Source organism: Sprattus sprattus (assembly GCF_963457725.1).
Source record: "Sprattus sprattus genome assembly, chromosome: 13".
Taxonomy (NCBI): domain Eukaryota; kingdom Metazoa; phylum Chordata; class Actinopteri; order Clupeiformes; family Clupeidae; genus Sprattus; species Sprattus sprattus.
Genome location: NC_137911.1, coordinates 2,126,298 through 2,152,283, shown reverse-complemented (window position 1 = coordinate 2,152,283; position 25,986 = coordinate 2,126,298). Strand labels below are relative to the sequence as shown.

The window sequence follows — 25,986 nt, the reverse complement described above, 5'->3', positions numbered from 1 at the left end:
GACCAAAGTTATGTCCACAGTGATTCATTATAAACATAGCACAAAAAGTAAGGACATTTGTGTTTGGTAGATTATTTCTTTGTTGTAACAATACTTCTTGGCAATAAATCTTATACTGTTGGAAAGCCTGTTTATTTCCCTTTTAAATGGTGCCACATTTGTAAGGAACATGCATTTGGGGGATGAGCAGCAGAGCTTAGTATGTGGGTTGCGCCCATGAAAAATTTGCCCAAATTCTCCTATTCTGGATATTTATTCAATTCCTGTTTCCCGATTCTTTCTGTGTGAATATATCATGATTTCTTACTGAATATCCCAAATGATACCTCTTTTTTCAGCCTCTGTGGTATGTTTTTATGGTCACTACAGGGACAGGCCTACTAAATTCCGTACAGATTAGCAAAGGTGGTTGTATGTCAGTTTTTGCTGGCACTGTGGTTTTGTACTTGAAGGCCAACAGAAATTGCACAAAGTCTGTTGGGTTCATGAAACACTGGAGACCAGCATAATGGGTCCTTAACATGACTGTGCTGGTTTTTTCTCAGTGCAGAACACCATTTGTCTTGAAAATGTGTTTTATGTCCATCTTAAACCACAGTTGCCTTGCTGGTCAATGGGCTTTCTTAATATAATGCAGCATAGAACCCACATTGCAGCATCTGATTAAAAAATTGCATCACTAATCCTATCACAAAAGTAATCTCTGAGAATTACACATTTTTATTTGATTGTTTCTTATTTTGGTGCACAAACACTCTTACATGGAATTCTGAGTTTAGGATTAAACTGCCTACAGTTCTTTAGTACGCAGTGACAGCAGTAGTTCATATCTATAAGAGTTCTTCAGGCAGGTCCCTCTGGCAAGGATAAGACGTCTGTGTCCCCTCTTTTTGTACAGACAGGCCTGCAACCACATTGGCCCGCCTGGCTTGTTCTTCCAAAGACAGTGAGGGATAATAAGCTAAGTAGAAAGCCAGTGCACCAATGAAGCTGTCTCCAGCACCCTATGGAAGGGAGAAACAGAGATAGGTGTTAGGAGATAGAGCCAAGAAATATTCAGATACATTGCAGAGTAAAGTTTAAGTTTAAAACGGATTTAAGTTTAAAATATAACTGCAGGTGGCCATGAACAGGGTCCAAGTAGAAGGCCTGACCTTGAGGACTCTCGATGCTTATTGAAAGGATGGAAGTATTGGTAACTGTTAGATACAGTGGTAACAGCAGGTACAAGCCTTTTGAGAATTTAGATTTTTTTTAACTTGCAAATTGGGAGATTGACATTTAGATTCAAATATTGAGACAATGGGCAACCTGGCAGAATCAGGGCTTGAACCCTAAACCTTTGGATATACAAGACTAAGTACTTACCACTAAGCAATAGAGTAACTCAAACATTACATCTGTGTGTCTGAGTGAACAAAATACAGATTTTTTTTTTAGACAAAAATGTATGATATGATTCCATTGAATTGACAATGCTGATTGAAAATGTATGAATTGAGGTATTTGGGACAGTAAGTCACAGTGGCAACAGCAGGTGCCAGCCTTTAAAGGACCAATATGTATTTAATGTACTGTACTTAATCATAACATGAACATGATATGTCATTAAGGAAACGTTCTACTCTGATATATAATGTAGTGTATATGTCTGTGTGCGTTTGTACAATATGAGTGTTTTTGTATAGTCCTAAATGAAGTCTTTTTTTTCACTTAGTAACTAGTACTGTTTGTATTTATTCTGTTGTTTGTTATATGTGTCTGTGTGCTCCTTGTGAATCCCATTCCCTGTATGATACATGCATATGCGGAAATGACAATAAAAGCTTATTTGACTTCAACATGGTAATTTAGGATTAGTTAACAGAATGTGCCACAGAAACACAGGAGATGGTGGCTGAAAATGGGCCTGCAGAGACACAATTCAAATCAGCATTTTCCAGCAGTTATAGTCATTTACAACATTTACAATTTTTAATTTACAACAAATGTCTGATGTTCTGATAGAGTTTAGGTTATTGGAATATGAAAAAGTGCATATATGCATTTGAAACTAAGACATTAATGAGCACTTTGTAAGGAGAATAGAGCTAAAGCCTTGCAGATTACTCTCTCTGAGTGTGAAAGCAACCAGTGATGGCTCACCCATTAGCAAATTACGGCTATTCATATGATAAATGCATGGTAAATCGGCGATTGCCATTGGGTTGTCACGTGGCCACAACTACATTGAAAACACCTCGTTTCACCTGTAAACAAGTCCACGTTTACCTCATACATACAGCTGAACACAATGAGGGGAAATGTATCCACTTTGAGCTACGCCTTGACCAAGACGAGGATATTTGTGATGAATAAGTTGTATTAGTTTGACTAGCTCTTGTAATGAATGCTGTTGATTAACTGATAGGGAGCAAAACGCATCATATTATGCTCGGAGTTCTGAGAATAGAATCAGGACTCCTATTATGAAATTATCTGTGAACAGGAAACTAGTTGAATATACCATGACAGTTGATGACAGTATAGAATAAAGATGTTTTCTATTTACAATTACCATTTATTTTCAAAATGAAAAGAGCTAAAAATGCCATATAATAAACAACTTACTAACCTCGACCGTTTGGTCATGCGGGGAAATATCAGACTTTAACTTCATGTAATGTTTAGTACTGAGTCAAAGAGTCAAAAACAGGACTAAGTTTTGGAAGTGTTAACATATACAGTGCCTTGCATAAGTATTCACCCCCTGGGATGTTTTACCCTTTTATTGCTTTTATAAATCAGTCATGATGGTCAATATAAGTTGTCTTTTTGGACAAAAAAAAAATCATAAAATAGCCCTCTTTAATGTCAAAGTGAAAACAGATTTCTACACAGTTATGTAAATTAAATAAAAATATGTAATGAAAATAAGTAATTGCCTAAGTAATCACCCCCTTTAAATAGACTGACCTTATTTAACAGAGGTGTTTCAACTGCTGAAGCTTGAAACTCCTTCAGAGTAGTCATAGGTGTCTTTGGTGGCCTCTCTTACTAGTCTCCTTCTTGCATGGTCACCCAGTTTGTGAGGACGGCCTGATCTAGTCAGATTTACACATGTGCCGTAATCCATCCATTTCTTGATGATGGATTTAACATAATTCCAGGGGATGTTTAGTGCCTTGGACATTTTTTTGTATCCTTCCCCTGACTTATACTTTTCAACATGCTTTTCTCTGAGTTGCTTAGTGATCTTGGGTCTTCATGGTGTAACAATAGCCAGGAAAACTGATTACTGAATACTGACCAGTGAATGGACCTTCCAGACAGGTGTCATTGTACGACAATCATTTGAGACACATTCACTGCACACTGATCCCCATTTCACTAATTGTGAGACAGCTAGTACCAATTGGCTGGTCAGTCTATTTAAAGGGGGTGAATAGTTATGTAATCACTTATTTTCATTACATATTTTTATTTAATTTACATAACAGGTTAGAAATCTGTTTCCACTTTGACATTAAAGAGGGCTTTTTTGTGATTTTTTTTTGTCCAAAAAGCCAACTTATATTGACCATGACTGATTTATAAAAGCAATAAAAGGGTAAAACATCCAAGGGGGTCAATACTTATGCAAGACACTGTACAGTTAGCAACAGATCACTTCATGAATAAATACTCACAGAACACCTCAGTTATTCATGAGCCCCCTGTGGTATACATTAGTAGTGAACAACAGAGAAACGTACAGTGACCTCTTATGCTTACACTTTATCTCAAAAGAACCTGCCCAGACTTATGTTAAAGTGAGCAAAAGAACCTAGTTCTAGTCAGTTCAAAATTTTGTATAGGTAGGAACGCTAACTTTCAGGAATGTAGTTTCAGATATAAATAATGAACATAGAAACAACAACATTTTCACGCTTTATAGAAACTTACTTGTAGGGATGTTTACACCTTGTAATGTAAAATCTGTACTGTAGAAAGATGTTATGTCAGGCTCATCTCAGACTTAAATGAGCTTTAGTGCTGTTGAAAGAGTTGATTGAGTCTTGATCTGGCCTTCAGTATCAGTTCAGGTCTGCCTTGTCATTTGTTGTGGATATTTTTGTTTGGGTTTTTCTTCTTGCAAGAGTCTAGCATTCTGTGTGTTTACGATCTACAATTTGGTTTCTACACTAGTATTGATAATTGCAGTGGAATGTTGTGTGAAAGGGGGGGCCTTGCCTGTAGGGGATGACTGGATTAGGTTAGGAGGTGGGGGTGTTAGATCTTTGACGGGAAAGCACACAGGAATGTGATGATGTGCTCAAATTCAACCACAGATGGTTCCGCCACTGGTTCTCACAAGCCTGGGGCGTGAGTCACTGCTCTGGTGCGTTCTTCTTGCTCTCCTCTGTAGTGTCTTAATTGTACATTCTCCCCCAATCTCTCTCCTCAGACCTCACTATTAGTAATGGTTGACGGAGCTTAACTGAAAGAAAGTTACTAAAATATGGCCAGCACATTTTGAGCATGTATGTTTACAATACTGGTTCCATTACTGTTGTTGGATTGGCCAGACTTTGTCTGGAAATTTTGGGTGGTCAAAATGGTGCTCATGGAAAGTTCCCAGCTGATGAGGCGGTTGCACCCGTAGTCGTTGACTAACCCCAATATGCCTTTGGTTGGGTCCACGAATGAAGTTGACTAGGATCAGACAGTCTGTGTTGAGTTAGTGTGTTCTCCTTTTTCCTGTGTCATATATGATGACACTGCACCCTTTGCCTGTCATGTTACAGAATTTTCCTGAAGTATGATGTTTATCTAGTGTGTGTGTGTGTGTGTGTATGTTTGACGCTTTGTAGATTAGATTCAACAACCCATCAATTAAAGGATAAATAAATAAAAAATCAACAGCCACTGTCCAATAAACATCATGTACTATTTCCAAAGCTGCCTGCAGTATTCTGTTACACTTGTGATGGCAGAAATCTGCTCTCTCTATAATGTTAAGTTCCCTTAGAGTTCCATAGTCTTTCTTAGATTGCGCAATCAGACAGAGGGGAGAAGGGGTTTCTGTGAATTTCCCCATCCACTTCCTCTTTACAAATCATGATGTTGGCCCACTCCTTTATTGGATGTGATCTGATGTTATTGTTTAATCAAGGCTGAATGTTGAGGTAGTCCCCAATTTAATGTATCATTAATTAAGTTATGTAACTAACCCACAGCATTGTATGTCTACATGGGGACATTTGCTAAATCTACGACAAACTTGGTAACTATTGCTTCCCTTTGTAACACATCAATGGCAGCATGGTACCCTTTTCATTTCACAACCTGAACTGAAGCTGCTGAAGCTGCTGAGGACCAGGAGAAGCAGTGGAGCAGTGTGTGTGTGTTTCCTTGAACTGTTTGGCTACACATCAAACTTTTCTGAATAAAAGAAAACAAAGGGAAAGAGCGGAGTACACTGTGACTCAAACAGTTTAACCGATCACATTCTCACCACTGACTTGACATGTCAAGATATGCTACCTGTGATAGCAGCTTCACAGAGAGACTTTGTTCGTGTCTTAGCACCAACATGAACAACATGTTTTTTTTTCTGTGCTGGGGGGGGGGTGTTGGCTTACTGGAAAAGGATTAAAGCACCAAGTCTAACAATCCAGTATTTATGGGGTCATCAAAGTGTGAGGGAGTACACAGACAAGAGTAGGACCAACCACAGTCTCCCTGGGTACTGCAGACGACAGATGGGCTCTGCTCTGCTGTGATGTGATGTGATGTGAGTCACATGGGAGCGGAGCCGCAGGGCAGGGAGGTTTGGTGTTCACACGCAGGGAGTGTGGGGAGGGGCAGGGGGGCACATGTCTCAAAGCCAAGGGAGAGTTAGATCAAGCACAAAGGCAAATACTTCATTTAGCACCCAGCGATCAATCAAGCTGCATTTGTGGTACAGAAACTCAGTACTGTCTCTAAATGACACTCAATGTGGTTCTGTGAAATACTATTTGCTACTGTGAGAATTTGACCTTTTTCCTGTCATCTGTTTGGAAAAGCTATGCTTGAAGAAGCCAAGCTCATATTTAAAAACAAATCTTTCAAGAGTTAATGGGGCTTAAATGGGAACCTTGTCAAAGTATACAGATAATGAAGTATTTCATTAATTTCATCATGGTTTTCCAAACATTCTTAATAGATTTCAGAAAAGTATCATTACATTATCTTGTCTTTATTTTACATATTACCAATAGAAATAGTAGTTTTTTCATGGCATTCAATTTATAGTATATCTTACATTGCATTTTTAAATTACTGTAATGTAATGCTGAAATTTGTTTTATTATAAGGTTCCTCAGAATGTTGCAAAAAGTACCATTGAATTGAATGGAACATCCCAAAATTCAGATTTTTATAATATATTACCATTGCAAAAAATGTATTGGCAATGGGTTTTGTGTTTCTAATTCACATCTTTCATATCATTCCACAAGTAGTCTGTCACAGCCTCTACAACAAGTCAAGTAAAAACAGCTCACGCTGACCAAGTGCTTTACAATTAAATCACAATCAAATAAAATAACAAAACAAATAGAAAACAGAAACAGACTCCTCTGTTCCTGCTCCAGTCCATGCAGCTACTCTAGTCTGTGTTCCTGCTCCAGTCCATGCAGCTACTCTAGTCTCTGTTCCTGCTCCAGTCCATGCAGCTACTCTAGTCTGTGTTCCTGCTCCAGTCCATGCAGCTACTCTAGTCTGTGTTCCTGCTCCAGTCCATGCAGCTACTCTAGTCTGTGTTCCTGCTCCAGTCCATGCAGCTACTCTAGTCTGTGTTCCTGCTCCAGTCCATGCAGCTACTCTAGTCTGTGTTCCTGCTCCAGTCCATGCAGCTACTCTAGTCTGTGTTCCTGCTCCAGTCCATGCAGCTACTCTAGTCTGTGTTCCTGCTCCAGTCCATGCAGCTACTCTAGTCTGTGTTCCTGCTCCAGTCCATGCAGCTACTCTAGTCTGTGTTCCTGCTCCAGTCCATGCAGCTACTCTAGTCTGTGTTCCTGCTCCAGTCCATGCAGCTACTCTAGTCTGTGTTCCTGCTCCAGTCCATGCAGCTACTCTAGTCTGTGTTCCTGCTCCAGTCCATGCAGCTACTCTAGTCTGTGTTCCTGCTCCAGTCCATGCAGCTACTCTAGTCTGTGTTCCTGCTCCAGTCCATGCAGCTACTCTAGTCTGTGTTCCTGCTCCAGTCCATGCAGCTACTCTAGTCTGTGTTCCTGCTCCAGTCCATGCAGCTACTCTAGTCTGTGTTCCTGCTCCAGTCCATGCAGCTACTCTAGTCTGTGTTCCTGCTCCAGTCCATGCAGCTACTCTAGTCTGTGTTCCTGCTCCAGTCCATGCAGCTACTCTAGTCTGTGTTCCTGCTCCAGTCCATGCAGCTACTCTAGTCTGTGTTCCTGCTCCAGTCCATGCAGCTACTCTAGTCTGTGTTCCTGCTCCAGTCCATGCAGCTACTCTAGTCTGTGTTCCTGCTCCAGTCCATGCAGCTACTCTAGTCTGTGTTCCTGCTCCAGTCCATGCAGCTACTCTAGTCTGTGTTCCTGCTCCAGTCCATGCAGCTACTCTAGTCTGTGTTCCTGCTCCAGTCCATGCAGCTACTCTAGTCTGTGTTCCTGCTCCAGTCCATGCAGCTACTCTAGTCTGTGTTCCTGCTCCAGTCCATGCAGCTACTCTAGTCTGTGTTCCTGCTCCAGTCCATGCAGCTACTCTAGTCTGTGTTCCTGCTCCAGTCCATGCAGCTACTCTAGTCTGTGTTCCTGCTCCAGTCCATGCAGCTACTCTAGTCTGTGTTCCTGCTCCAGTCCATGCAGCTACTCTAGTCTGTGTTCCTGCTCCAGTCCATGCAGCTACTCTAGTCTGTGTTCCTGCTCCAGTCCATGCAGCTACTCTAGTCTGTGTTCCTGCTCCAGTCCATGCAGCTACTCTAGTCTGTGTTCCTGCTCCAGTCCATGCAGCTACTCTAGTCTGTGTTCCTGCTCCAGTCCATGCAGCTACTCTAGTCTGTGTTCCTGCTCCAGTCCATGCAGCTACTCTAGTCTGTGTTCCTGCTCCAGTCCATGCAGCTACTCTAGTCTGTGTTCCTGCTCCAGTCCATGCAGCTACTCTAGTCTGTGTTCCTGCTCCAGTCCATGCAGCTACTCTAGTCTGTGTTCCTGCTCCAGAACCATATGCCACCCCAGTACATTCATCCTCTCCGGTGTTTAGTATCTCCCTCCATGTTTAGTTCTCACCTGTAGCCTATGTGTTCATTGAGTTTCTATTTAAGCCCTGGACTTTTCCTTTGTCTTTGTGTGTGATTGTTTGTGACAAGTTGTTTGGGTAAGTAACTGTAGAATAAGAAGGCTAATGTATGGTTTGCCATTTAGTATTGGACCCCTCTGCTGCATGTTGGGGTCTAGCTCGTACCGTTCGGATTATTTTTCCAATACTGACCGGCAGACTATACATTATCCCTTACTTAACACTTTTTCATTTAGTCTCCTATAATGACTTTTTGAAAAATGTATCAATGTTTGCACCATGATGTCATTCAAGATAGATAAATTGACCTGCTAGAAAGTAGTACATGGTCAAATCCTGCCTAACGGGAAACTTTTTGAGGTTGATTTAAATGTCTGACTTAAAAACAAACACAAAAAAAGAGCTCTCCACCGATGACCAATACTTTCTGATTACTGACAACCAGCAACCTGAAATGTCAATTCTCCAATATGAAGATTAGAAGTTAATTCACTTTTCTCTGTGGCTCCAATATACCATTTTGATCTCTTTGATGTCTACACATACCAATTACAGTGGTGGCTGTTCTATGGAAGAAAATGTGGAACAGGGTATGTCAGAGCCAATTATATAAACAGAATAAAAACATATCGCAATAACAATGCTTCAATTTTTCTCCATTGCAATTTGACACGAATTAAACTAAATCCCACAGAATTTATGATGCTTGACAGCAACCTAACAGCAATATCAAGAGATTTTTTTCTGCACTGCAAATCATTAGGGTTGTATATTTGGATTGAAAACAAAATTCCAACATTCAAATTTTGACACCTTTCAATACAGTCTCAAAATATTCAGTAGTGAAAATACAATCATTCAGCCAGTAATATTAAACCCATTATTTTTCAACCTCCCAAATTCAGGCTGCCAAAATGTCTTCAAAAGGTCTGTAGATCCGGGTATCACCGGAAGATTGACCTACACTTTCAATTGTAGGGGCAAGTTCACTAATGGTACTGACACATACCAGTGGAGTGAAGTGCCAGCTTTGCTTTGAGCGGGTGTGTCGTGTGTAAATAGTGTAACAGACTAGTGAGCTAGTTAGCAAGGTAGCCAGCAGGTAGGCTATCCGGTCACTTGTCTTTTTAAATCAAAACTGTTATTCTGTTTAAATAGTTAAATATCTCACATACCAGGAACAACAACAACACATTACAAGGCCTTCCAAGCTTTTCTATCTAGCGAATTAAACGACAGAACAACACCATAGTCCTGCCATTTTCAAACCGCCAGAGACAACAACAAGCAATCTGATCGGCCGCTGCTGGCAAAATTCGCTCATCATTTGCATCATTAAACTTCCCCAAACTTTTTTTGTGCCCAATGTGCTGGTCTACGTCACAAACGCCTGCCTTCAACAGAAATTAATTGGTAGAGAGAATGTTGCTTTGTTGGCATGTATCAGTACTGTAAGGGTTATGAATGTATGGCAAAAGGGGACCCTTTCAGTCTGCATGAAGGGGCAAATCGTTCTAGAAAAAAAGGTCTCCTTTATAAATTTGAATAAGTTAGTCGGTTCGAACATAATGCTAGTCTTCACTACTCACTAGCTCCAGATTTAACATTAGTTAAAATTGTAGTTCTGACCGCTGACTAGGTTTAATGAGGTTTATACATATAGCAAGTTTTGACAGTTGTCTGTCAAGCAGTAACCAACATATTGGCAACAGATTTCAGACTGCTTGGTACAGACCTTAGTGAAGTAGGCTAAGACAAAGCAAAGATATAATATCAATAGATTCCTTTAGCCCTCTATTAGTTATAAGAGAGAGGATAACTCTTCCAGTGTTATTCCGTTAAGTTTAACTTGGAAGTCTTTTAGAACCGTTTGGACTCAACACTAACATCTTGTAGTTTTAATAACCGATCTTAACACAGCACTTATCTCTGTTAATCTCAGCACTATTCTCCGTTTGTTTCATAGTACACACTTACCAACTGTTAAAATGGTTCGCTAAACTAAAGATAATAATAATAATAATAATTAATTTTATTTTTAACGTACTTTTTATTCCAAAGAATCTCAGAGTGCCTACATATTAGAAATTAACTATAATAATACAATAAAATTAAAAACAAATTTAAATATTAACATAAGCATAACAGAAAAGATTTAACACAAGGCCAGAAATGCATTCCTGAATAAAAAAAGTTTTAAGTCCAGTTTTAAAGGAATCCAGCGTCTGCGTTGCCCTTAGGTGGTCAGGGAGGCTGTTCCATAAATGTGGCGCTGCCGAGCAAAAGGCCCGGTCGCCCATGGTGCAACGCTTGGTTTTGGGGACGCGGAGGAGCGAGCTGTTTGAAGACCTGAGGGTGCAGGTGGAGGTTTGGGGAGTAATTAATTCTTGCAGGTAGGGAGGTGCATGTCCATTTATGCATGTACGTATGGGTGATTATAAGGACTTTGTAGTCTATCCGGAAAGAGACAGGGAGCCAGTGTAGTGAGTGTAATATTGGTGTTATGTGCTCATATTTCCGGACCTTCATCAGAATCCTGGCAGCGCTGTTTTGGATGTATTGCAGCTTCTGGATATTCTTGCCAGTGATCCCATAGAAGAGTGAATTACAATAGTCCAGTCTTGAGGAGATAAAGGCGTGGACAAGCTTCTCTGCATCTGATAGGGTTAAAGTGGGGTGGAGTTTGGAGATGTTTCTTAGATGATAAAAAGAGGTTTTGCACAGGTGTTTTATATGATCATTAAAGTTCAGGTGAGAGTCAAACCTAAATCCGAGATTAGTGGAGGAGAGGGGGATGACCTGGCTGTCGAAGGTGAGATGAGTCAAGGAGGATGACTAAACCTGGTGTGGAGTACCAACAAGAAGGGCTTCAGTTTTGCTACTATTAAGCTGGAGAAAGTTGTTGCTCATCCATGCCTTTATCTCCCATAGACAGGCGTTGAGAGATGACATGGCTGCAGTGGGGCTTGGGGCAGTTTTGATATAAAGCTGTGTGTCATCAGCATAACAGTGGAAAGACATCCCATGTCTGCTGATGACGCGTCCGAGGGGGAGCATGTACATAATGAAGAGGATGGGGCAGAGGACCGAGATAGCACGTATAGTTCATAGCTAGGTTAGAGAGATCCATTCTACTTGGCAGGGGAAAAGGCATTCCCATGTACAGACCGTATAAACCATGGTTAATAGTATAAACCATGGTTAATTGTTGGGAAATTACAGTAATAAAAATGCAAGAGAACCAGAGAATGAGAACAAAAGAAAATCCTTTAAGATGAAGCTAATATAAAAGTGTTGTTTTTGTGGGCGATCGAAAATCCTTTAAGATGAAGCTATTATAAAAGTGTTGTTTTAGTGGGGGATTGAAAATCCTTTAAGATGAAGCTAATATAAAAGTGTTGTTTTAGTGGGGGATTGGAGTCCTTGTAAATCACATAACAATTTAGGGGTAAGGGTATCACTGTCCTAGCCTGACGATGTCATACTCAGAATTCTAGTCAGAATATGAGTCTGATACTGCTCCATTTGAGCTGTGATTATGGGGCGTGTTTCAATGAACTATGAAAGAAAATGCCTCTGCGCTCAATTGGATACCTAGAACCAATCAGAGCAACGTAGTATGACAATCTTTTACATTAAACTTTTACCGGATCCCGTAGGAGGAACGGCAAAAACATGTTTTCGATCGACAAAATAATCGCATTTCTCTGTTCCTCTTTCAAAATGTATGCACTCAATATCGGTGAGATATGCATGACTACGTTATACTTATTAGCAGCGAGGCTAGCTAGCTACTATGTGTTTTAATGGATTTTTGGTCTCAGCTTTAGCAATAACCTTACAATAATGGTCTAGAGAGCTTAAGTTAAGACAAACAATACTTAACTAGCCGAGTCAATGTAGACATTAAAAAAGTCGTGTAGATAGCTTAATTCACATAAAATATTTCCCACTAACAGGCTCCCAAAACGCCGCCATCTTGTTGCTACTTCAAATCTACCCGTTAATTCAACTCAAGCGTTGGTTGATCATCTGTCCATCATCGTATAAAGCCCGCCCTGACAATTTCATTGGTGAGATCGTTTTGCTGAAAACTGATAATCTCTCCCCAACTGCACAGAGCCAGACCGAACTTCCCAGAACAAAAATTTTGTGGGCGGGGTTCGGGCTGGTATCCTGGCTATCACTGTCCCACAGCACCCAAGACTTCCCCATTGGGAATATGTAATTTCAATGATCCCTCATAAACAACCTCATACACATGCTGAACACCACAAAACTGGTGCCTGAGGATGAGGACATTACATTCCACGTCAGATAGCAGACATGGCAGGTAATTCATTTCAATTCAATTCAATTTTATTTGTATAGCGCCATAACTAAACCCCCTATTTTAGGAGGAGGATGCCATTAACACCAATGTGTATGAGTAAACCTAGATTTTGTTTGTCCAGGAACTTCAACCACACTACGCCACTGATAAATCAGAGAGATGTTTGTCCATACTTAAACAAATTAAAACCTTTTTGAGAAACACTATATCCGACAGATAGGTAGCATTAGCTGTGCTAGTGTTTAGATCTGTACACTGAGTTATCATTAGTCCCTGATCAGGGGTGCAAACTCATCAGGGATGAAAAGGTGACAACAATGCAAACCCCCTAGGAGAGTCCGGGGCATGCTCCTCGGGGGAATATATTTTATATATAAGAACATTTTGCACATTTTAAAATTCAATGCATCAATCTGGTGCACTTTGACAACAAAATGATGAGGCTAGACTGATGAACTTTGTGCTGTAAAGAATTTTGTGCTCTGGTAACAGTTTAATCATAAACATTCCTGCGTTGAATGTTGCACAGGCACAGGCCAAGGCACAGGCTCACATTGTGCAATCCCTCACACACTGGGTTGAGTGCATGGCGTTTGCTTTCTCATTGTTTGTCATCACTAAAATATTTGTAGACACTTTTATTATATGTCGTTTGCATTTATAGTATAGGTAATGTAATGTATTTCATGTATGTGAAGAAATTATTTGGTCTTGCTGATCATCTGTCATAAAACCACAGTGAAAAAGCACATAGGGGAGGCAAACCTAACCTCTGCCTCAATGAAGGAGGCGTGCTAGAGTCTGGAAAATTGACTTCTAATCCAGTGAAGTGATAAATACATAACGGGAGACCAATGCCAGAGCTAAAAGGTTTGCATCAAACGACAGGACAGAATATAACGTTAGCAACTAAACCCCGGATCAAACTCGGCTGACGGCCATGTCATTTATGTAGAAAAAGACACTGTACTGTCCGATAACACCGTTATTGTAACCAACAAAAATGGTTGATGTGACTTGCGAGGCGTCTGTCAGCCAACTGTCTGACATTAGCACGTTAGCCTACGTTGTACCAACGTCACACGTTACCACACTATTCTTTTACGGCATCGAGGCAGCTACCTTCTATTTCGAACAGACTCGAATTAAACGAACAAACTTGAAAAAAATTTTCATAACAGCTTGTGTTCGGATCACGAATCACACAAATGCTTTTTTTGGATCAAAAACGGCGAATTTTGCTGAAAGGTGATGAGTTTGCACCCCTGCTGATGCATAAATGTGCTGGAAACAAGTGCCTTATTGTTTTAAGATTGCTTATTCACAGCTGCAGGTTGAGTTCAGGACTATGAAATATATTGTATCAGGATGGAATGGACCTCATAGCTTTTGGCTAGCTGATTTTCATTTGTCGAGAAATAACCCCCCACATTGTCATGTGGTCTGTATTGTGTGAATTAACTTTTATTATAATGATAAACCTTTAAAATGTTGAGCCCCTGTGTAACCCAATACGAGCTTGATCCATACAAGCATTGACACAAAACCAATTTCAGAGCAGAAATATTGAAGCAGTCCTCAGAGGTCCATTTCCTACCGTTGTATCCACAGCTGTGACTTTGGTGGTTGGAATATGCATTGGGCATGAGTCTCGTGACGATAGCAACACACAGCCCTGGGATCCTAGTGTGACAATGACTGAGCCACACCCACGTCTCAATAGCTCCCGGGATACCTTCCCAGCATCCTCCACAGTGGTGACCGTTTCACCTAGAAGAATTTCTGCCTGCGGATATACAGTATCAGAGAAATCCTTCATTAGCATCTCGAAGACAATGATGACTTTGCACATACCGAACAAAAGTGTCAGAGAGAGAATCAGGAAGACTCCTCTCTCCTCTGTAGGGTCGACACTGACAGATTTCAAACGCAAGTAATTTTGTGCATTTCTGCACGCCATAAATGAGGTACAATGGGTGATCTTATATGGGTTTGTTAGAACTGAAAAGAACATTGGGTAATCTTAAAGTTAACCACAGTATTAACTACAATAATATGCAGTAGTGTATTGGCGCTGTGTGTGTCTGGTTTGCAAGGATCACTTTTGTCTCACCTCAGACTCGTTGCAACAGAAGATGTCCGACAATTTATAGAACTCAGGGGACAGGTCAGGGACAGCCGGTGCTGGATTGAAGATGGTTCTAACTGTAGGAGGGGGACAGTCATTTTAGCATTGCCATCATAATCCTTCCAAGAAACCACCACTGCTTTTGAAGGCAAAAACGGCTGTCAGTGTGTGGGCAGGTGGTCTTAAAGTGGCATTATGACTGACATATTTGACGTTGTGCATGCAAACTGTGGCGTTAACACAGCGTCATATCCTTTTCTACTAGCACAAGAGGTGCCTTTGACTCACGGCACATTTATCTTAAATAAAAGGTTCTGCCAAGAGATATGCCATCTTATCCACTGGAAGCAGCAATGAAGTTAACGGGCCAAATAGAGCATTATAGTTAAACTGTATCACCAACATTCATTTGTGGATTAAACTGGACGGTTACTAAACGTGAGAGGAGGGTATCAAACACCATCATCTCATAAGTTAGCAAAACAAGCATTTGTTCAACTTGTAGCCGTCCATGTTGTGAATGCTACAGCCATGCAAGGACGGCATAAGCGAGCATAAACTCTGCGATAAATTAAAATGTCAATGATGGAATTGGTGGTGCTTGGAATACCCTGTTGTGTAACACAAGTGCAGCTGAGTAGGACATTATTTATTGTTCTTTTTTAATCATTTCCGGAGCCTTATTGAGCCTGATGAAAAATTGAAATACGTGTTATATATACGCATATATATATATATATATATATATATATATATACAGCTGCGGAAAAAATTAAGAGACCACTTCAAAATGATCAGTTTCTCTGGTTTTACAATTTATTGGTATGTGTTAAAGTAAAATGAACATTTCAGTTTTATTCTATAAACTACTGACAACATTCCTACCAAATTTCAAATACAAATATTGTCATTTAGAGTATTTATATGCAGAAAAATGACAATTGGTCAAAATAGCAAAAAAGATGCAGTTTTTTCAGATCTCGAATAATGCAAAGCAAACATTTTCTTATTCATTTTTTAACAACACAATACTGTTGTTTTAACTTAGGAAGAATTCAGTAATCAATATTTGGTGGAATTACCTTGATTTACAATAACAGCTTTCATGTGTCTTGGCATGCACTAGTCTTTCACTTTACTGTTGGGAGACTTTATACTACTCCTGGACCAAAAATTCAAGCAGCTCTGCTTTGTTTGATGGCTCTGCTTTGTTTGATGGCTTGTGACCTTCCATCTTCCCATTTAAAACCTGTGGAATGTGATCAAGAGGAAGATGGATGGTCAAAAGTCATCAAACAAAGCCGAGCTGCTTGAATTTTTGCGCCAGGAATAGTATAAAGTCACCCAACGGCAATGTGAAAGACTGGTGGAGAGCATGCCAAGACACATGAAAGCTGTGATTATAAATCAAGGTTATTTCACCAAATATTGATTTCTGAACCCTTCCTAAGAGCTTTCCGAGATCTAGAAAAACTGCACCCACTACTCCTCCTCTATCCATAAGGGACTTGACCCTTTCAATAAAATAGACCGTTGCAGTCTCGGTGGAGTGATTTGATCTAAAACCATGCTGCATAGGGTGTAAAAGCTGATTAGAGTTAATATGATTAATTAGTTGCTCTACTGCTAATTTTTCCAAAACTTTGGACATTATGGGAAGTATACTAATAGGTCTGTAATTGGCTGCTGAGTGAGGATCACCATTTTTAAAGATAGGAACTACAACTGCAGGTTTCCAGTGTTCTGGAAAACACCCATGTTCTTGAGAGAATGACAGGTTAGCAATATGGGTAGTATTATTATTTAACAACAGGCCAGGGTCTTTAACAATGGCAGAGTCCATTTCAAATATGTCCTTTGACTCTTTGGGTTTGAATGCTTCGATTATCTTCTCTACTTGTTCTTCAGATACCTTTTCAAGGTTAAATATGGGCACAGTTGGATTATGAGAAATGCCATACTGCTGGTGTGAAGGGAAACTGTTGGCAACAGCAGCCACAGAATCCACAAAATACTCATTTAGCATTTCAGCCACAATGGGCGGATCATGTGAAAAACTGTCATTGATCCTGTTTTCTAACATTGTTTTGTCCAATTCATTTCTTTATTTGTTGCCATATTTGTTTAGAGTCTCCTTAGAATTTACGATTATTTCAAGGAAATCATTTTCCTTGGCTTTTCTAAGTTCTCTTGTCATCTTGTTTCTTAATGCTGACAAAATGTCAGTTATCAGTTATCCGTTTGGACTTCAGAGATGTTTAAAGGGCTCGATCTCTTTCTCTCATCATTTGAATAACATTTTCATTCATTCATGGCAGAGAACTCCTTTTATGTTTCTTTCTTGACTCCTTTGAGAAATCTTTGATTTGTCTTATGATTTTTTTTTTCGTAAAGCATTGGCTAGTAAAGCTCACATCATTTGAATCAAGTATCTCATCCCAACTAATCTTCTGGATAGCATTCTTGAAATCTTCCTTTTCGTCTTTTGGTATCCTCATGGAAGTTTGTGTCGGACCATTAATGGAACGCTTTACACCATTCACTTTTCTCGACATTAAGATCAAATTGTGATCAGACAGTCCAGTGATAAGATTCTATGATTTTGTTATTCTGTCTGGTCTAAATCTAGCTGGGTGGAGGACGAATTAGTAATACGGGTTGGTCCATCAACCAGTTGGGTTAAATTAAAGCTGTCAGTAACCTGTTTAAGAGATTTTCTCCAGGATTTATCTACCCAGCTGGCATTGATGTCGCCACAGATTATTATATCTTTGCTAGAATCACATTGTTGTAATAGGTTTCTGAAATCATCATAAAAACTAACAGTTGCTGAGGGGGGCCGGTATATTACAATTAGGGTGAAAGACATTTCTGGAGACAGAACCATATTAAGACCTAGACACTCCAAATCACAGTTTGGAAATAATATTTTATTGCAGCTAACTGACTCCTTTACATAACACAAAACACCACCACCTTTACCATGTTTTTCGATCATTTCTAAAAATGCTGAAACCAGGCACAGTTATGGCTGCATTGGATGAATTTTCATGTAACCATGATTCCGACATTGCTAAATAATCGATATTTGACTTGTGTAACAGATGCTGAAATTGTTCACATTTAGAGATAATACTTCTAATGTTTATATGACCACCCAAAAGTCCTAAGAGTCCTTTCCCTCTCCTCCGTGCTGCTACCTTGTCGTGGTGGGGAGGCTTGAGTGCCTCAAGGAGCCTGTGAGCTATACTGGCTGGGGTTTTTAAGCCCCTGGCAGGTCCAACCATGCCAGACAGGTTACAGGTGAGGGGTCAGACAAAAGGCAGTACCTGGCCCTCCAGGTTGGGGGTTGAGCTCAGGGTTGACAACCCAGTCCCGTAAAAAAATGCTCTGTCACGGAAACGGCAACAAAAGACTGAAAAGCAACCGGATGTGATGGGTTTCGAGGAGTATCAACAGATACCAGGATGAATGCCAGTGGTGAAAGCCCTAGGGAAGCCACCGACAGGAAAGTGGAAGTTCTTCACGCCAAACAAAAAACGAACATAGGTTTTTGGAATGTGTGCTCCATGTATGAAGCGGGAAAGCTTGCTCAAGTAACAGCAGAAATGAAAAGATACAATTTGCATATATAAGGAGTCAGTGAAAGTAGATGGACGGGATCAGTAGGACTCAGAACCAGCACAGGTGAAACAGTTCTGCACTCAGGCAGAGGTGATGGCCGCCACTACGAAGGAGTAGCCATCATTCTACAGAAAGGAGTAGAGAAAAGTCTGATAGAGTGGAAACCGGTCAATAGCAGGCTCATTAGGATAAGGCTGAAAGGGAAACAGATCAACACTACCATTATACAGTGTTATGCACCAACAAATGATGGTGACGAAGAAAGTAAAGATGCATTTTATGAGCAGTTACAAGCTGAACTTAAGAATACACCAGGTCATGACATGAAAATAGTGATGGGGGATATGAACGCAAAAGTTGGAAATGACAACTCTGGACATGATAGGGCCATAGGAAAACAAGGTTGTGGAGTCATGAATGAAAACGGAGAAAGGCTGACGGATCTATGTGCCAGCCATGACCTTGTAATTGGAGGTACCCTATTTCCACACAAGGATATACACAAATTGACCTGGTATTCACGGAATGGCAGAGATAGGAACCAGATAGATCACCTGATGATTAATGGGACCTGGAGACGTTCATTGTTCGATGTCAAGGTTAAACGAGGTGCAGATGTTTCCAGTGATCATCATCTTGTGGTGGCAACACTGAAAGTGAAATTAAGGAAAGCTGGAAGTAAGAAGGCGAGGAAAGAGCAATTTGACGTTGAAAAGCTACAAGATCCTAAAGTGAGGAGCTCCTTTACACTGCAATTCAAGAATGGATTTCAGGTACTATCCACCCTAGGTGAAACACAGCAGGATACAAACACAAATGCAAAGGACATTAACAACAAATGGGAACAAGCAAAAACGGCATATCTGGAAACCAGTAGAAAGTGCTTGGGCACCAAAAGGAAGGATAGGAAGGAATGGATAACGAATGAAACATGGCAAGTCATTGAAACACACAGAAGAGTTAAAAAGAAACTAATGGAAGCAAAATCAGGTAGATTGAAAGAGAAATACAAAGCTGAATATCAAAAAGCGAACAAAGATATAAGGAGGAAGACACAAGCTGACAAAAAGGCATATATAGACAACCTCGCAAAACAGGCAGAAGATGCAGCCCAAAAAGGGGAGCAAGGTAAAGTGTATAAACTAACCAGGATCATTAGTGGCAAATACAAAGGAGCATCAGATGTGCCAGTGGAAGACAAACAAGGAAAGCTTCTCACAACAGAAACAGACCAAGAAACCAGATGGGCTGAACATTTTAGTGAGGTCCTCAACAGACCACCACCAACAGTACCAGCAAACTTCCAAGATGTAGAAGTAAACCCCTCCTTGAATATAAACACTGAACCACCAACTAAGAGTGAAATTATAATGGTTATAAAATCGCTAAAAAACAAGAAAGCTCCTGGATCAGATAACCTTAATGCAGAACTTTTCAAGGCAGATCCAAGCCTAGCAGCTTCATTTCTTCAGCCACTCTTCACTTTGGTATGGAAAATAAGAAAATACCTGATAACTGGTCTGAAGGAATTATCATCAAAATCCCAAAGCTAGGCTCCCTACGAAACTGTAATAACTGGAGAGGAATTACACTCTTGTCAATACCAAGCAAGATCCGAGCAAAGATAATTGTTAACCGTATAACAGAGGCTGTTGACAAGTACCTCAGGAAAAAACAGGCTGGTTTCAGAAGGGGTAAAAGTTGCATCGACCAGATTTTCACTTTACGCAACATGTAGTTGAGCAGTGCACAGAGTGGCAAAGAGAACTGTACGTAAACTTTGTCGACTTTGAAAAAGCGTTTGATTCTATCCACCGTGCAAGCCTATAGAATATACTGTACCAGTATGGAATACCGGAAGAAATAGTGCTCATAATTAAAAGTTTTTACAGTAACTTCAGGTGCAGAGTTGGAAATAGCTTACAAACATTTCATGTAAAATCAGGTGTAAAACAAGGTTGTGTGATGTCAGCACTGCTTTTCAACATTGCGATTGACTGGGTCCTGAAACAAACAACTAAAGATAAGAACAGAGGCATCAGATGGACACTCTTTTCAGTCCTCGAAGACTTAGAATACGCAGATGATCTTGCTCTGCTGTCACACACCCACACTGCCACATGCAGGAGAAAACAACCCGTCTTGGTGACTTCGGCCAAGCAATTGGATTGAAGATAAGCCAAAAGAAAACCGAGGTGATGACCTTGAACATGCCGAATCCTTCACAAATTCAGGCTAATGGTGAAAATCTGCCCTGCACTCATACCTTTACATACCTGGGGAGCACTGTCAGTTACGTTGGAGGTGCAGATAAAGACATCAATAACCGTCTTGACAAAACAAGAAATACATTTTACATACTGAATAACATATGGAGGTCACAACAGTATTCTACAAAAACAAAACTCAAACTTTACCAAAGTTGTGTCGTGTCAACCCTTCTTTATGGCTCAGAATGTTGGATGATGACAAGCAAAGATCTTCACAAACTGTCAACATTTCATACCAAAAGTTTAAGAAGAATTCGCTGCATCTTTTGGCCAAACACTCTGTCAAATGAGGAACTATACAACAAATGTAAACAAGAGAGTATGGAAACCATCATCCTCAGAAGGAGATGGAAATGGATAGGGCACGTGTTGAGGAAAGACACAAATTACATAACAAGAACATCACTGTTTTGGACACTGGAAGGGAAGAGAAAGCAAGGGCGACCTAAGAACACCTGGCGGAGAACAGTAGCAAAAGAGCTGGAGAGTTTCAACCACACATGGGACAGCATCCAGAGAGTAGCCCAGGACAGAAGGAACTGGAGAGTTTTTGTTGCTGCCCTACATGCCGGGAGGCATAAAGGGCACTGAACTAAAACTGAAACTAAGAGTCCTTTGGGTTTGCTCCAAGTATCCCAAATAAGTTTAGAGTTATTAACAGTTTTAAAGATATTCCATTTTGCGTTGCTTGATTATAGCTCTATTTATGCGACTGTGAGCTAATGTAGGCATAGAACAGTGAACTGCAGGTTTATCAGTTTCATAGCATGATCCCACCGCTCCGGGATTGCGCAATTCCATCTTTGAGCTCATGGTAAGTGTTATCCACTAATGTCACTGCTAGAAGCCAAACCCTGATTACATAAAAGTCCATTATGGTAAGCCGTTCTCTCTCTGACTACCGCTCCCGACACTCAGTATCACACAGCTCACCAGCACCAGCACCAGCGCTGTGTATTTCTGGTAGCATGTGTGTAGAGCAGTGCACATTAGTGTGCAATGTCAAAACGAGCGTAGGTGGCCATCTGTGTTGCCCATCTGCAGAGCGTCTCCCTGGTGCGTCACCAGTGGGCTGTTGGGCTTAGCCAGAGGGCTCCTACTAGCCAAACACAACATGCAAATGTCTGCACCACATGGAGGTGTCTAAGAATAGGTCAGGCGCTAATAACACCTTGAGCTTCCTATCATTTCAATCAAAGACAATTGTGGTGTGTGACTCCATGTATACAGCACACTCCTTGTGAATGTGAATCATATTTTGATTATTCAACCATGTATAGTCCCTCTGACTACTAAGCTACTTTAGTGGAGTACTGCTGCCGATTCCAAGACTTTTAAAACAGTGCAACTCATTAGGGCCTTAAGTGGTGGATATAATTCAATCAAATGCGTGCACTAAGACTGTCACAGACAGGGTCATGGATAGGCAGTCTCACCATGATGCTCCCGCGCTGCACGGAGGGCCTTTAGGGATGTGTCTGGGCTGATCTCCAGCTGGCAGATCAACACCTTGGCGTGACTCAGGGCTCCCTGCATCTTGTGGAGCTCGGCGTCTCCCAGCAGCATGTTGGCACCAGCCACGATCACGATGGCATTCTCACCTGCAGGCATGACACACCAGACACAGACAAAGCAGGATCTATATCTCTCAAAAAGTACATGTGCTGCTTAGAATATCAAACATTCTACATGGTAAGTCACTGTTGTCTACATGATTAGTCAATTCTAAGAACACTTTTCCATCAGTGATTTCATCACACTTTCATCATACAGTGCTAACAACCAAGAACCATTTTCTCATATTATTTGCAATGTAAAAAACTCTTAAAAAAAAAACGTCATTGAGATTAAGATGTACTGCTGACCATCCAGACCCACAGACATCGTATCAGAGATAATTTTAGTGATAACGTGGATATTCCCATAATGAAACACAAATACAATTTCTCTCTTTTTATTTATCACCCAGCATCCTAGCATCCATCTAAAATAAAATGTTCTACCTTTATGTTATACATTTGTTACCATAAAACTTTCAAAAAATGCCTGGGAGTTTATTTGCTTGAAATACTTATCATATCTGGTCCCAGCATTTACTAGAGACCCAGCAATAAAAAGAGTCTGGAGTTTATTTCTCGAGACCCAGATGGTATGGCAAATCATAGCTGTATTAGATTACCAGGAACAAAATTCTCTTGTGCTTTAGTTGTGTGACCTATCGACCTTGATGTTATGTATTACAGACGAATATACCTTATACATGCCAGAAGGCTTGTTTTCGTAAAACATTGTATACAGTAGATTTTACTGTATATTACATGTAATTCTATTTTAGACTGTACATTATACATTTTCTTTGTACATCTTCAACATTTGTAAATTGCATTGTAAATAATACAGCTGTAGAAATTGCAATTGCATTGTAAATACTAATATTAATAAACGTTTTGCCAAAAGGTCATATAGTTGTAGGTAATATTCGCTATGCTACAAATGATTCTCTTGGAACTACCCATCTCCTATACAGACACTAAAAAACTACATTACCCATCTCCCCATACGGACACTTAACAGAAAAAGAGAGAGAAGCATATGACAAGAGGGGAGAATAAGGAGACACCATGTCAAAATAAAAGACCCCTCAGATATGTCTTTGATAACAGCTCTATTGGGCTCTTTTGCAAATTCTATTTAGGATTCTGTATGGGCTATTGCTCTATTCAGGCTATGTCAGGCTCTGAATACAGATATATCAGGCTCTATCAGGCTCTATTACGGATTGCATTATGGATCCTATTCGGCTATTGATCTACGGTTCTCTAGTCAGTGTTCCGAAAAAGATAATCACACAGTTGAGGCTACTCCCACAATGTTTTTATTTTATTTTATGTACTTTGTACATTCTTTGAATTATGTTTTTATTATATTTTATGGACTTGCTAGATTCTCTTTTTATGTTCTTTATTTCTTTTTAATTATATTTTCATCTTTTTTCTTCACTTTCCTTCCTTTCTTCCATCCTTCCGATATTCTTTTTGTTCTTTCTGTAAAGCATACTCAATTGCCTCTCTGTATGATATGTGCTGAAATCAACTCCCTTGCCTATAGGTTAAGCTTCATTTTTGAGTGTTTGGTGTTTTTTTTATCAAATGTTTTGCATTTGTGTCATCATGTTGTCATCATGTTATTCAAAACAGTGAAGTTTAAGCATCTATACTGACTCAAAATAAAATATAGTACATAAAATGAATGTTAATCAACACCACCTCCATAGACTGGCTGTATACCAACAACTGATATCAGGTTGAATACAGCCAACTCTAAGCTCACAGACATTCTCACACACAGTCAGGCGGAGCCGATCCCAGGGTGTCTAACTCTAAGCATTGTTGTCATCACAGGGAGTTTCTGAGTGTGTGTCTGATCAGAATAAGGTCAGGCCGTGATTTTTATCTTTTATGCATTTGTTTTATAGTATATGTGGAGTTTAAGTGAGGTTTGAAGAGAAACGAAAAATTGCAAAATATCTCACAAATGTTTGATGTCATTGATAGCAAAATGTCACAAGAACTTTGCAAAATCCTGGAGGGGCTATATAAAGGCTAAATATACAATGTAGAAGTACATGATAACACATGAGTGTAGACCACTACGTGCCACGAGGTTCATGCATACTGGCTTTGTTAAGAATACACTTAGCTGGACCTTGTTGTAAGGTTGGTTGATTTTGGTACCTGTATCATTGACAATGATTGTAGCAGCACCTGTCGCAGCATCACCAGTCTGCTCCACATAGTCTACAAAAATGCAGTGAAAAAACAAAGATAAGCGATAGAACAAATGTAGACACTCTTTACATATTTTTCAACATTTATATGAATTTAATGACAACAAATAGCATCACATTTTTAATTGTTACCTGTTGATATACCATTCTTCTTAAAATGTTGTATGTAGTTGTCTCCAAAAACATCTTTGCCAACCTGCAAGAGAACAGAGTAGGATTTAAAGCCAAGGGAATCGATTTCAAATAAATACAGTCACCAGCTGGGGAGCTGGGGTGCTAGCATTCTTAACCATGAATGGGTCCATGTCCCGATCCCATCCCCGATCTCTCTCTCCCACTCATTTCCTGTCTCTTTCCACTGTCCTACATAAATAAATGGATTAACTCTTAAACTATGTTTAAACCAGGTTTGTCTTTTAATCCAGTTGCACCAAACTTTAAACCTAGTTTATCCTTAGTTTACAATTAATCCTGGGTTAATCTAACCCTCTGTTTAATTCCCATTTAAATCTAGATTAAATTTAAATCTGTTGCACCAGTCATTTTAAACTTGATCTAAACCTGGATTAGCCTTTTTATTTAAACCACCCCTGGAGGAGGTTTATCTCTGCGTTATTGACAACAAATTATAGCCTACTTTCGTCATTTTTGGCACGTTATTGCTGCAACTAACGGCGTTGGATAGCGTGATAACTTACTATGGGGACAGCAATAATTGGAACCTGCTATTCATAATATTTACATCCTATTTACATGTTCACAGTCACAGCAGTGCATAATCACCACAACGATTATAAAATAAAGCTAGCGACGTCATCTAGTTCGTCATCTATTTACTTGCAGCTTCTGTGGCTGTACTGTCATCTAATGCGCCGTCATCGTCGTAGTGGTTGGGGAGGGGGGAAATCTGCTGTGGGATCATATCACTGATCTTCTTTGACATTGTTGGTGGTCCGCCGCCGGTTTGAAATTGACCGCCGCATCTTTTTTGGCTCTAACCTTGAGGTTTTTCCGACAGGCTTTCAGTTGTGCGCAGTTTGATACCGGTAGAGCCATTGAAGCGCTCAGCTAACTGGACCCAGTTCCTCTCCTTCCTCTCTAGTGTAATGCTGTCAGTCCTCATATCCTCAATTGTAACCCCAAACTACTCCATCAACTTGGTCCGCAACATCTTTTCAAATGTTGAAAAGTTTGACCCTCTTTGACGTGCCATAATAGCTAGCTAGCTGGCTAAAGTAACTGTGTTTATTAGCTATAGCCGCTAGTTGTAGGCTAAACCATAGACATGTATGTCTATGGGTTAAACGGTAACAAACCGTATCAGTAACGGCATTTATTCAAAACAGCAGCTAGTTTAGGAAAAATACCGGATGCATTTAGTTCCGTAATTGTTAAACAAACTTGTCAATTTGTTTATATTTCGTCGGAATCCAACATGGCGGACATCGAACATAAACTAATCCTGTTTTAATCCTTGTTTAAACTAGTGTAACTAATCCGGGGTTAAAATTAAGATGTGCAACACAACCCTGATTAATTATAAACCAGTTTAAACCTGGATTTACTAAACCTAGATTAACTC

The 25,986-nt window shown here is 40.0% G+C and overlaps 1 protein-coding gene across 2 annotated transcripts in view; it reads right to left on the bottom strand.

Moving 5' to 3' along the window:
- Nucleotides 1-752: 752 nt before the first annotated feature.
- The window catches only part of rbks (ribokinase), an 81,963-nt gene continuing 56,729 nt past the window's right edge, over nucleotides 753-25,986 (bottom strand). For both annotated transcript variants that reach the window (XM_080849600.1, XM_080849601.1), the window contains exons 4-9: nucleotides 24,537-24,600; nucleotides 24,352-24,414; nucleotides 22,054-22,218; nucleotides 14,709-14,800; nucleotides 14,193-14,381; nucleotides 753-1,004 (exon numbers count right to left, since the gene is read on the bottom strand). In XM_080849600.1, coding sequence (XP_080705726.1) covers nucleotides 831-1,004; nucleotides 14,193-14,381; nucleotides 14,709-14,800; nucleotides 22,054-22,218; nucleotides 24,352-24,414; nucleotides 24,537-24,600 — 747 coding nt within the window. In that variant the 3' untranslated portion in view covers nucleotides 753-830. The remainder of the gene's footprint in view (nucleotides 1,005-14,192; nucleotides 14,382-14,708; nucleotides 14,801-22,053; nucleotides 22,219-24,351; nucleotides 24,415-24,536; nucleotides 24,601-25,986) is intronic.